This window comes from Moschus berezovskii, chromosome 16 (genome assembly GCF_049115385.1).
Source record: "Moschus berezovskii isolate FMDL1 chromosome 16, NW_MosBer_1.0, whole genome shotgun sequence".
NCBI lineage: Eukaryota > Metazoa > Chordata > Mammalia > Artiodactyla > Moschidae > Moschus > Moschus berezovskii.
In genome coordinates this window covers 72,990,863-73,004,990 of record NC_142475.1, presented here as the reverse complement: position 1 = coordinate 73,004,990, position 14,128 = coordinate 72,990,863, and the positions used below count along the sequence as shown (strand labels likewise).

General features: G+C 40.7%; 1 protein-coding gene across 1 annotated transcript in view; it reads left to right on the top strand.

Moving 5' to 3' along the window:
• CLVS1 (clavesin 1) overlaps positions 1–14,128 on the top strand; it is a 154,549-nt gene that overhangs the window by 46,601 nt on the left and 93,820 nt on the right. The window contains exon 2 of the mRNA XM_055432554.2: positions 7,243–7,417. Within this exon, the coding sequence (XP_055288529.1) occupies positions 7,243–7,417 (175 nt within the window). The remainder of the gene's footprint in view (positions 1–7,242; positions 7,418–14,128) is intronic.

Sequence of the window (14,128 nt, the reverse complement as noted above, 5' to 3'; positions counted from 1 at the left end):
TTGTTATAACGCCCAAGCACTCTGAAATTCCTATCACTTTCCACTTGATATCATATTCATATACATAATAATGAATGCCAACATGACCATCATCAGCTCATTCTATGGACTAGAATGAGTCAGTTGCTCTGCCATGGCTTTGTGTACATTATCTCAAGTTTTCATTACCAGGGAGGGAGGTGCTATCAAGCTCTTTTTATAGATGAGAAAACTAAACTCAGAGAGACAAAATCACTTGCTAAGTTTATACAGAATAGACAAGATTTGAATCAAAGTCTGCTAACTCCAAACCTTATGCTTCTAATGACTATGCTTCATTGCTTCCCATATATGTATTTTTTAATGTCTTCTTTTAGTTTCCATCTCTATCTGAAATATAAAAATAATATCCTTTTATCTTTTACATCTGCCATAAAGTAAAATTTTGTCATACCTTTGAATAAATGCCTTCCTGACTCCTTATACAGTTCTAGGTACTTCAAAACTTTTAAAACAAAACACTGAGTGATAAGAAATTCCATTAGCTATTTAAGTGAGCAGATAGATGCATCTGATGTTAATTTCATTCTCTTCAATTCTTGGGAGGATTTAGAAGCACTTGGACCAAATGTAATAAAATATTGGTTTTATTTATTCAAGCCATCTTTCCATTTAAAAAATCTTCAATGGAGGCACCTCTAAAGATGAATTCATTGTGTGCACACCCAGACACACATACATACACACATGCACACACACACATAGAACATTTATACAGTTGTGTACCACAAAAACACTAATAAGGAAGAACCCTGGCACATTGGAATTCGAGAACTTTAGATTCAGTGTCATTTTTAATGGTGGATATGAACATTTTGCATTCTTGTGTTTATATCCTGAGATGGATAAGCCTGTCACGACTGGTCTAAAGAAACAATCTCTCATCTTCATGCTTAACTTGGGCTTCACTGATGGTTCAGTGGGTAAAGAATCCAACTGCAATGTAGGAGACGCAGGAGACACAGGTTCAGTCCCTGGGTCAGGAAGATCCCTAGGAGGAGGAAATGACAACCCACTCCAGTCTTCCTGCCTGAAAAATCCCATGGACAGAGCAGCCTGGAGGACTACAGTCCACGGGTCAGAAAGAGTCAGACATGACTGCCCGACTGAGCATGCACATTCTTCTTAATTAATCTGGGGCAGGGGAGTAAGATCACAGAGGTAAAATGTGGTTTTCATCACAATATCAAGGGTAACCAATATGATTCATCTCTGTTGTTGTTGATACCAGCCACCTGGCTTAGAAAGTGTTTATTTGGGTTCTCCTGTAAAGTCACTCTTTCTCCCTCCCTTTCCACGCTGTACTCTTTGAAAAAAAAGTCACCATGCTCAGCCCACACTTCAGGAATGAGCCGCTATGTTCCACCCCCTTGAGGGTGGAGTAACTATATAAAGTACTTGGCATTTTAAATTACAAAAAGCTGAGAGGATTTCACAACTCAAAGAGAATAAGATGGATAAGAAACAGAGAAACAATGAGGAAATCTGTATGAGGAAGCAAAGAAGTAAGGAATTCAAGCTAATGATCAATGAAGATAAGGGGGGGTCACACCCCTCAACAGGGATAAAGCCTCATGAGCTGAGACACATTCAACTTTTTGCTGCCCACCCAGTTCCTTTAGAAAAATGAAGTATTCAAACATTTGGAAACTACAGTGAATTCCAAAATTATTTTACTTCTCTCCTGGGATCACCCTGTAAGTATAATAATACTTCATTCATTATAAATGTCTGTCTATCAATAAGGTTCTGGTCTTGAAAATGTATAAAATAGTTTTCAGGTTTCCAGGATTCAGTGTTTTTACTTGGGAATGAACACAAGTGGATATGTAATGGAAGTGGTGCTAGCTCTCATTTACAGAGGAGTAAAATGAGAAAACTAAGATCATGGCATCTGGTCCCATCACTTCATGGCAAATAGATGGTGAAACAGTGGAAACAGTGACAGACTTTATTTTGGGGAGACTCCAAAATCACTGCAGATGGTGACTGCAGCCATGAAATTAAAAGACACTTACTCCTTGGAAGGAAAGTTATGACCAACTTAGACAGCTTATTAAAAAGCAGAGACATTACTTTGCCAACCAAGGTCCGTCTAGTCAAGGCTATGGTTTTTTCAGTGGTCATGTATGGATGTGAGAGTTGGACTGTGAAGAAAGCTGATGGCCGAAGAATTGATGCTTTTGAACTGTGGTGCTGGAGAAGACTCTTGAGAGTCCCTTGGGCAGCAAGGAGATCCAACCAGTCCATCCTAAAGGAAATCAGTCTTGAATATTCATTGGAAGGACTGATGCTGAAGCTGAAACTCCAATACTTTGTCCACCTGATGTGAAGAACTGGCTCATTTGAAAAGACCTTGATGTTGGGAAAGATTTAAGGGAGGAGGAGAAGGGGATGACAGAGCATGAGATGATTGGATGGCATCACCAACTCTAGGAGTTGGTGATGGACAGGACGGCCTGGCGTGCTACAGTCCATGGGATCACAGAGAGTCAGACATGACTGAGTGACTGAACTGAACTGAACTGAAAATGAGATAGCACTTAAGTGATTGGCTAAAAAATTTCATAATCAATAATATTTATTTTCACTATTCAATGAGAAGGGCTGTCTTAAAAAACTCTCCATATATCTAATTGTTGTCAAATATAGTAATTCTCCTTCATATTTCTGCTACATTTGACTTGGTTAACTACTGTCTGATACTGAGTAGCTATTAATTTGTAACAAACCATTCTCAAACTTAATGGCTTAAAAAAGCAATCATTTATTGCTACTCACACATCTGGGGGGCAGCTAGAGTTTATCTAGGCTGAGGTCAGCTGGGTGGCTCTGCTTCTTTTGAAGATGTGCTAGGTGACTAGGCAGTCATCCCTCTTGTCAGTCTAGGAATCTAGCTGTGGCATCTTTTTTTCCACAGCAATGGCAGAAAGCAAGAGAACAAGTAGCATCTGAGGTCTTTAAGAGCTAGGCCTGGAATTGGTACAGTGTCATTTCTGTCACATACAATCAGTTAAAGCAAGTCACATGGCCAAAGGACAAGAAATACACTTTATTGTCAGTGAGGTCAACCACAAGCTAGTGGGTGGATGCTCAGATAAGTGAAGAATTGGAATCAGTAATGCAATCTATTATATCCTTACTTCCTGAAACACTATCCTCTCCCCCCCTTTTAAAAAGCACATTACTATTGTGATCCGCTCATATTTTTTTTCCTTAACCCTTTTCCTTCAACCTCAGTACTGCATGTAAGCTTCACAAAAGGCTTAGCTTTTCTAAATTTCCTCATTCTCTCCATGCGTGTATTCTTTCTAAGAAAGCTAATCCAGGATCAGACTCTCAAATTCCCTTATGGTCATCTGCAGTTTGCCACTGGGCATCTCCACATTTTCCTTTGGAACTGCCTAAACACACAACCTTTGGTCTATGTTCCACTTAAATCAATGTTTCTTTCCAATACAAGGCAGTATCTCTAAAGACTTGGGTCTTTAGATCATATATGATACGAACGCAAAAAAAAAAAATCAAAGCCAATGAAAACTTACCCTCCATTAATAGGAATTTGACATCTCTAAAATTTAGAAGAGACTATATCTAAAAGAAAACAATAATGATGAGAACAGCATCAAATACCAATTCCTATGAGAAATGGTTAAAGTTATTAATTTTTTTCAATCCAGAGATTATATGGCACCTTACAACCACCATGTTTAGATGATTTAGTGTGTAGTATAGGAGGACCTGGGGCTTCCCAGGTAGCTCAGTGGTAAAGAAGCTGCCTGCCAATGCAGGAGACTCGGGTTCAAGCCCTGAGTTGGAAAGATCCTCTGGAGGGGGAAATGGCAACCCACTCCAGTATTCCTGCCTGGGAAATCTCATGGACAGAGGAGTCTGGTGGGCTACAGTCCATAGGGTCACAAAGAGTTGGACACGACTTAATGACTAAACAACAACAACAGAAAGACCTGAGGGGTTGTTTTTTGTAGCAGAACACTCAGTGGTCAGATTTGGGGGGGGAAAAGTTTTGCTTGATGTAAGGGAGACACTTTTAGTAAGAACTGTACAGAAACAAAATGGGCTGCTACCTGTATTTTTCACATGTCACTCTCATTTCCTGAAATGCTTGTTCCTTTTCCCTCTTATCCAAAATCCTATTTACCCTTCAGGGCTTATCCCAAGCTTTCATTCCTCTATAAATTCCTGATTGCTCAAATTTTATTGATGTCTTTAAACTCATGTTTCTAATCTGTTACCCCACCCCAATTAAGGGATCTTTGAAAGTAGAAATATAACATACTATTTCGTAACTTCAAGTATTAAGCAGAGCTCTGAGCTTATAATAGCCATTCAGTAAATTTTTACTGGTTTGCTAGGTTTTTGTTTGTTTTTGTTTTATTTAAGTATAGATGATTTACAATATTATGTTAATTTCAGTTGTACAACATAGTGACATGGTTTGGGGATTTTTTTGCAGATTATATTCCATTATAGATTATGACAAGATAATGGGTATAATTCTTTGTGCTATACAGTAAGATCCTTGATGTGAATCTATTTTATGTATAGTAGTTTGTATCTGTTAATTCCATATTTGATTACATATTTTCTGATTTAATAATCTACAATCTAATAATTTAATAATCTGTAGTCATTAGATTTGATTAGAATTTGAATCAGATTGAAATGTTCAGGAATCTGATCATTTCACTTGATTTCACAGTGGATGTGCTCAGTCGCTCAGTTGAGTCAGACTCTTTTCAGCCCCATGGACTGTAGCCACTAGGTGCCTCTGTCTGTGGAAATTTCCAAGCAAGAATCCTAGAGTGGGGTGCCGTTTCCTATTCCAGAGGGTCTTCTCAACCCAGGGATTGATTGAACCCACGTCTCCTGTGTCTCCTGCATTGGCAGGTAGATTCTTTACCACTTTTGTGCAAAGCCCCACAAAAGGATACAGTTTCTGATTTTAATGATAGACTGAAGGAATAGATTTTGCCATCACTTAACATCCAGGCTTATATTTTTCAAAAAAATTAAAACCCACTGAATTCAGAGATCCTTTAAAGTCTTAAATTTTTAGCACAAATAATTTTCTTGGAGAATTAGCAAAATATGCCATCATTTCTTTGTATCTGGAAGTTATTTAAAACAAAAATCAACTGGTGACTGAGAATAAATGATGTGGAAGAACACACACAATGCTAGAGAACTGTAACTCCAGTTGGTAGTCAGGTCTCCCTGTTGTCATAGTTACCAATGTACTCCAAGCAGACTCCTTCCTGAATCACACTGCAAACCTTCAATGAAAATAAATGACTCTTCAAGCTTTATTTTTCTCTATCCATGAATTGAGCCTACAAAATAGCATCAATCACATGGTTTTTTTTTTTTTTTTACATTTTGAGCAAGATTTTCAACATACAAAAGGAATAAGAGGTTTAATCAAAACAAGTGCCTCTGATGAAGGTCTTACCTCCTTTGCTCAGCAATATTCATTAAGTAAGTAGGTTCTGGGGACACAACTACAATCATGGCCAAGGATGGAGAGACAAGTAAGAGACATATTTCAATGAAATGTAATCAGCGTTGCACTGGAAGCAGAGAATAGAGATTCGTAGAAACACAAAAGAGAGACACCTCATAAAGTTTGGACTTCTGGTGCAGTCAGATCAAAGGCAGGTTCCACCCTGTGATTCTCAGTGTATTGTTCCTATGAAGTTTATTTATCTGGGGGGATGGTGGTGGTGAATAGACTTTATTTCTCCTTCTTTTTAAAATTTTATTCAGTTCAGTTCAGTCGCTCAGTCATGTCCGACTCTCCGCGACCCCATGAATCACAGCACGCCAGGCCTCCCTGTCCATCACCAACTCCCGGAGTTCACTCAAACTCATGTCCATCGAGTTGGTGATGCCATCCAGCCGTCTCATTCTCTGTCGTCCCCATCTCCTCCCGCCCCCAATCCCTCCCAGCATCAGAGTCTTTTGCAGTGAGTCAGCTCGTCACACAAGGTGGCCAAAGTATTGGAGTCTCAGCTATAGCATCAATCCTTCCAATGAACACCCAGGATTGATCTCCTCTAGAATGGACTGGTTGGATCTCCTTGCTGCCCAAGGGACTCTCAAGAGTCTTCTCCAGCACCACAGTTCAAAAGCATCAATTCTTTGGCCATCAGCTTTCTTCACAGTCCAACTCTCACATCCATACATGACCACTGGAAAAACCATAGCCTTGACTAGATGGACCTTGGTTGGCAAAGTAATGTCTCTGCTTTTTAATAAGCTGTCTAAGTTGGTCATAACTTTCCTTCCAAGGAGTAAGTGTCTTTTAATTTCATGGCTGCAATCAGCATCCACAGTGATTTTGGAGCCCCCCAAAAGTAAAGTCTGACACTGTTTCCACTGTTTCACCATCTATTTCCATGAAGTGATGGGACCAGATGCCATGATCTTTGTTTTCTGAATGTTGAGCTTCAAGCCAACCTTTCCACTCTCCTCTTTCACTTTCATCAAGAGGCTTTTGAGTTCCTCTTCACTTTCTGCCATAAGGGTGGTGTCATCTGCATATCTGAGGTTTTATTATTGGAGAATAATTCTTTACAATGTTGTGTTAGTTTCTGTTGTACAACAAAGTGAATCAGCTATACGTACACATATATCCCTTCCCTCTGGAGCCTCCTTCTTACCCACCCCATCCCACCCCTCTAAGTCATCACAGAGCACTGAGCTGAGCTCCCTGTGCTATACAGCAGATTCCCACCAGCTGTCTGTTTTACACATGGTAGTGTACATATGTCAATGCTGCTCTCTCAGTTCATCCCACCCTCCCCTTCCTGGGATGTGTCCACAAGTACAGTCTCTATGGCTGCGTATTCCTGCCCTGCAAATAGGCTCATCAGTTTCATGCATCATTTTCATGCGTTAATATATGATATTTGTTTTTCTTTTTCTGACTTACTTCACTGTGTATGACAGGCTCTAGGTCCATCCACATCCCTACAAATGACCCAGTTTCATTCCTTCTCGTGGCTGAGTGTATTCCATTGTATATATGTTTGGTCACTGTATGCCCAGTCACTTTGGGTAGAGGACACTGGTGTTGCCCTGCAGGCTGGGCTCAAGGAGCCGAGTGAGCTGGCCAGGGCTCTACACACTGAGTTCTACCATCTGTTGATATTCATGCTCTGCCTCTTTCTGCTTTGGCTGCAGGAACTCCTTCACAGACATCCTCCGGGCCATTCTGCTGTCACTGGAAGTCCTTATTGAAGATCCAGAGCTTCAGATAAATGGGTTCATTTTAATTATAGACTGGAGTAATTTCTCCTTCAAACAAGCCTCCAAACTGACACCTTCAATCCTCAAACTAGCCATCGAAGGGTTGCAGGTAAGTTCACAGAATGTACTAATACCTTACGAGACTGTATGTGACCGTGTGCTCTTTTCTTATTTCAACTAAAGTAATACTTGTCTTTGAGAAAGGTAAAAGAAAACTGATAAAATCCACCTGTGAGTACTCTATTTTTATCCCAGACTCAGTTTAGATGTTGTTTTGTTGTTGTTTTTAAATTAGACTCCATTTTCATTAACAGCTCTAAATTACGGTTTCCACAGGTACAAATTACCTACTGTAGCAATTATGAAGAAAGCTTGGGGATGTTTAGCCAAATCCATCTGAGAGTTCACAAAAATTAAAGCTAAAAACCATCTGTTTTATGAGAGTGCTCTTACAGTGTGGTGGCATGGAAGCTTTTCAGGGTTTCTGGGAGCAACTTTGCACAGGAAAATGTGCCTGGTGGGTCCTTACTTCCCCAAATGCTATATGCCGAGGTGTGTGTATTAAAGGCTATCACCTCTGGGCAGATAAAGGAAGCAGGCAGAACTCTACTTCCCATTTGTACGACCAGTCATTAGGACTTTGGGAAAGGGGCTTTTGTGCTGGGTAGAGGTTAGGGGAGTCAGTCCCTGAGGTCCCTTCTGCTTGAAGAACCAGTGATTCTGTGAAAACTAAATCAGAGGGGCAATGCTGCTTAACTTTGTGGTGACACATTACAATACAAAAGAAAAGGCAGACAGGGAGATTCAGAACCAGCGCAGATGAAACTCCTACACATTCTTCATTCTGTAGGAAGACTGACTCAATGGAGTGACTCCCCTCCCAATAGACTGAGTTACATGCAGCTATGTCGACAGCAAATACCTGTCGATTCTCAGATCAGCCAGCCAGTACTCAAGCTCTTCAAAATACGAGACCAGGAAATCCATTTCAATCCCCTATCCTACTCCAGTGTAATGAGTAATTGATGCACCTGCTTCTTAAACTGTGGCTGATTCACATTAGGCTTCCGCAACTATGTAGCACTTGTTGGGCTTCTGATGAATTTATGTTTATTGAGTGGATCTTATTTTGTTGAAAGGGTTTCCTGTTTCAGAACAGGGGCAAGTACATGCTGTTCCAAGAATGCCACGTGGTCCTGAGGAGCTAAATCATGCAGTGTGTTCAGTTCAGTTCAGTCGCTCAGTCCTGTCCGACTCTGCGACCCCATGAATCACAGCACACCAGGCCTCCCTGTCCATCCCCAACTCCCGGAGTTCACTCAAACTCATGTCCATCGTGTCGGTGATGCCATCCAGCCATCTCATTCTCTGTAGTCCCCTTCTCCTCCCGCCCCCAACCTTTCCCAGCATCAGAGTCTTTTCCAGTGCGGCACATTTTTAAAGTTGCTTTTGCATTTCTAGATTACAGTGTATCCTACCTTGCCCTAAAAATCTCAATCACAGACTTCTGTCCTTTACTGCCAATCATTTTCTCTTAGCTCCCCTTTTCTCTACCGTCCTCTCTTCTAAGCCTCTGAACATCTGATCTCTCTCTCTCTAAAGCTTTTATCAAAGGGAGTTTTAAAGTAAGCTGCAAGGTTTATTTCATACCCTATAATTACACTGGCCATATCTTCAGGATTTTCTGTGGTAGTACAAGCTTCATGCATTTTTATCTTTCTAAAAAGAGACAATTCATTACATGTGTAAATAGCTGTGATTCCAGTTCTATGTAATTATAAGATTTTTTTCATAAATCAGGAAGAAAATGTACTTTTTCCAACCCTATGTTCCAATTTTTCTTTCTGGAAATGGTGTGGATTATGTAACATGTCCCCTGCCAACTTCTCTAGGCTGATGTGGGTCCTACTGAGTTAATGCATGTGAGTGTGTTTTAAAACATAGAGCTGTACATACATTTGTAAGGTATTTTACAAGAAATACTAGATGACCTTTTGTGGGGCAAACAAGTCCATCTGGGCCTTCTCTTGTCATGTACCAGGGATGAATTCCACAATGTCCCATAGCTCTGGCTAAAGAAGAGCCTCTGCTGGGAGAAGGGGAGATGCACAAGGACAGGGTCAGAGTGGAGAACTGGTACCTCCTCCCATCATCTCTCAGAGCAATGACCTGGACCCTTCTGTCGCTGAGCAACATAAACTCCCTTGACTGGGGGAGAGCATCGGGTCAATCAGGCTCTGGATTGGGATGCAGCTTTTTCTGCAAATTCTACTTGCCCAGACCCTCAATACCTGAGATGGAAAGGTACAATTTTTCCAAGAGAAGAAAGTCAGTGGTCCCTGAAGAAGCTGAGCTTGGGTGTGGCTCTGACCAGGATGTGGGCTTCCTGTCCTAATAGTGTTGGCTTGGCTCCTGCCCCACACTTGGTGGCCATCTCTGGCCAGCCACTGGCAACTTCTCACTCCAGGCCATCCTGTCTCAGGCTCTGTGGACGTTCAGATACCATGGTCACCTCTCTTCCAGCTCTCCCACGGAACTTTTTTCACTGCAGCAGTTGTTTCCATACACACTGCAACCAATAATTCCTTCTGGCATTTCATAATGTCTGAACTGGTAGGAAGCAGAATTCATGCCTTTGTAGTCATGCTATTGTACAAGGAAGAGCCCATACTGGCCTCTATGTGCCAACCATGAAAATTCAAGATAAATTCCACACCACTTCTGGGATGGGTGAAGGCATCAACTTTACTGGAGAAAGAAAAAGTCAGTGAGAGATGAGAGGTTGCTATTGTTCCTTTTACGGCTACACCTTCAGAAAGGCCCAAAGAGGTCTGAGTGTCTTGTAGATAGTCAGGGGAATTCTACTAAACATTTAAAGAAGAGTTAATACCTATCCTTCTCAAACTATTCCAAAAAACTGAAGAGGGAACACCTCCAAACTCATTCTACAAGGCCAGCATTACCAAAACCAAGTTCAGTTCAGTTCAGTTGCTCAGTTGTGTCTGACTCTTTGCGACCCCATGAATCACAGCACGCCAGGCCTCCCTGTCCATCACCAACTCCCGGAGTTCACTCAAACTCATGTCCATCGAGTCAGTGATTCCATCCAGCCATCTCATTCTCTGTCCCCATTTCCTCCCACCCCCAATCCCTCCCAGCATCAGACTCTTTTCCAGTGAGTCCAAAGACACTATTAAAAGAAAAAGAGGGAAAGAAAATTAGAGGTAAATATCCCTGATAAATATAGATGCAAAAATCCTCAAAAAAGTATTAGCAAATTGAATTCAACAATACATTAAATGATAATCCATCATGATCACTGGGATTTATTCCAGGTAAGCAAGATAGTTCAATATCCACAAGTTAATCAATGTGATACACCACATTAACAAAATGAAGGATAAAATCACATGATTGTGGGCAGGGGTGGGGAGGGATGAACAGGCACAACACAGAGGATGTATGATACCATAATGATTGATACTTAGGATTATACACTTGTCCAAATGTGCACCAAAAGTGAGACACGATGTAAATGATAGGCCTTGCGTGATTATGATGTGTCAACGTAGGTTCATCAGTTGTAATGAACGTACAACTCTGATGCGGACTGCTGATAATGAGGGAGGCTACACATGTGTAGGAACAGAGGATATGAGAAATCTCTGTCCTTTGCAGTCAATTTTGCTGTGAAGGTAAAACTGCTCTAGAAAACAAAGTTTTAGTGAAGAAAAGCGCAATTACACTCAATCATTCAAAGAAAAAGGCATGTGCATAGAACTTTGGTTATGCATTTTATAGGCTAAATTAATGAGTTACAACAATAATCATGTAGAAGACTACTCTTTGAGGGATCATCAGATTTTCTACATCAAAAGTTGCTCTGGATCAGCCAGTCAGGAAATTCTAATAACATATATAGTATATATTCCTCCTTTTAGAACGGGATATGTCATTGTTTAGAATATTAAGTTGTCCCAGCTACACAATATATGAATATTAATTCAAAAAACTTTAGTTAAAATACTAATTTTGAGAATGCCTGGAAGTCATTTTCTGTTATTCTGCTGTTTCATCTCTTAAATGTGGTAAGTAATGTCTAAAAGAGCCATCGTATTCATTCATTACAACCTGTTTAAATTTTAACCAAACAAAGTAATATTTATGCCACCGTTTTAATATAGCAGAGCATTATTCTCAATTCTGCAGGGAAATTCTGGCAGAAAGAGCAACAAGCTGAAGTCCTGTTCTTGAGTTTTGCAATGTTTCCAAAATCAATTTTTGGAATCATTTCTTATAAATCACTGCAGCCCAACCATTACAATCAACACACAGCATATATCAATGTTCAGCCAACCCAGATACTTAAAGAATTGACTGTGCCGAAGTGTTTTACTAAGCAAGAGTTATAGGCTATTTACAAAATATTTGGTTCCCTAAGGACCCAGATGTTGTTAAAGGTTTACAGAAGCTTACTTCTGACTCATCAGATTTAGAAACCAGTCTTTTTTTTCCTCCCTCACTTCTGTGCTTATGTTATTTTTGTCTGCCCAATCGAATACTTAATCAGTTCATTAACTCTTCATTCCAGTTCAAGGTTTATGGTAGGATTTTTGTTGTTGTTTTGTTAAAAATGGCTTTATAATATTTATATCAACTTTTATTTAAACTCTCCCATGTGAGAGTTGGACCATAAAGAAGGCTGAGCACCAAAGAACTGATGTTTCACTTTCAAATTGTGGTGCTGGAGACGACTCTTCAGAGTCCCTTGGACAGCAAGGAGATCAAACCAGTCCATTCTAAAGGAAATCAGCCCTGAATATTCACTGGAAGGACTGACGCTGAAGCTGAAGCTCCAAGACTTTGGCCACTTGATGGGAAGAGCCAACTCAATGGAAAAACCCTGATGCTAGGAAAGACTGAGGGCAGGAGGAGAAGGGGGTGGCAGAGGATGAGATGGTTGGATGGCATCATCAACTCAATGGACATGAGTTTGAACAAACTCCGGGAAAGGAGTGGAAAAGGAGTTCCATTGCTTTTCCAACTCTTAACCCAAAGGTGGGAAGGGATTGGGAGCAATGCTCAGAGGTTCAACTGAGAAGCATTCATCTCCTGGGAAGCCCTTTTCATTAAACTATTTCCAACCATCATCCATCCTATCTCACCTCCTTCCCACATCCTGCTCCTCTCATATTCTACTTTTCCATCCCTTTTCCAAAACATACAATCCGTTCACTTGCCTTTGGGGAATCCAAAGTGCCCTATTCACTTGGAAGACTAGAACAGTAAAACATTCATAAAGTCACTGGAAAACATGACAGTTCCTGAGGGTAAATGAATGGCAGGAGGTGATCATATTTTTGGAAAGGCTGGCTGGGAAGATGCATTTCAAGTTAGTAGATTCACACCATATCAACAATCTATGACTCAGACATGCAGGCCCACTGATTCATCGTGTATTTGTTCAACAGAAAATGTGGGTCACGTATTCTCCTAAACTGGTTGATAGCGGAGAACAAAGCAACCTGGCTTCCTGAAGCTTACATTCTATCACACAAAGTTTGCAAACCATCAGTCTCAGCATCACCAGGAGCTGGTCAGAAATGCGGAGCCTCAGGCACTACCCCCAAACTTACTAAATCAGTCTGCATTTCAAGTTCTGCATACAAATTAATGTTGGAGAAGCACTGCTCTAATAGATGGTATGGCAGTATAATGCGGTGGATCTCACCCATAAATGCACAGACTCCCCTGGAGGGTTTGTTACAACCCACATCCCTTGTCCCTATTCCCAGTTTTTGATCCCATAGGTCTGGAACAGAGTCTATGAGCTTACACTTAAAAAATGTTCCCAGGTGCTGCTGCTGGTGGTGCAACCAGACAATGTAGGTGAGAGTAGAGTCTGAATATTTGGACTTCAGTCCTGGCTCTGCCACCCAAAGACCTCAGGCAAGTCATTTATCTCTATCAGCTCTAGTTTTGTTGTCTGTAAAGATGTGGTGGTAAAACAGAACTACCTCACTGATTTATGGTAGAAATTAAATAGTGCATGAAAAGTGCCTGGGCCATAGATTGTAGCCCGCCAGGCTCCTCTGTCCATGGGATTTTCCCAGGCAAGAATACTGGAGAGGGTTGCCATTTCCTTCTCCAGGGGATCTTCCTAACCCAGGGATTGAACCCAAATCTCCTGTGTCTCATGCATTGGCAGACAAATTCTTTCTCTGTTGCCTCAACTTTTCAAAGTTTGAAATTAGATCTCACCAGCTATTCGCTGGACCCAAACAAGTGTGCTCCCTTCTCACCTCAGTCAATGACTTGGGTCCAGTTTGGGGTCACCTGTTCAGACAGTGGCACTTGAGGTGCCTTTTCTTTCTGTTTGCGGGTTGCGATCTCCTTAATCATTACCAAAGTCTGCTCCCAAAGCTTCTATAATTGAGTGATTAGTGGGGTTGAACTTCATGTCTTTCATACTGCAGGACTCTTTTCATCAGTAACATTTACAGTCTTTGATCGATTCTTACACTTTTCACATATTAAAGAATATTAGATACAAATAAATGGAAGGGAAAGGGTATTTTGTATATATTTTGCCAAGAAGGTTCTTATTTCATTCTGAACACTCCAGGGATGCCTGAAGAACATTTTCCTCTAAACAAACTACCCTTTACCTTCTCAGTCCACAAAGCTACAATCCTGAGTTTGCAATAGTAGAATATGTTATTACAGAAATATTAGAGGAATAAAATGTCCCCTGTAATGCTCTACCTTGTTAAGTATCCATTAAACTCAGAAAGATGATTAGAGGTAATGACACTCCAGT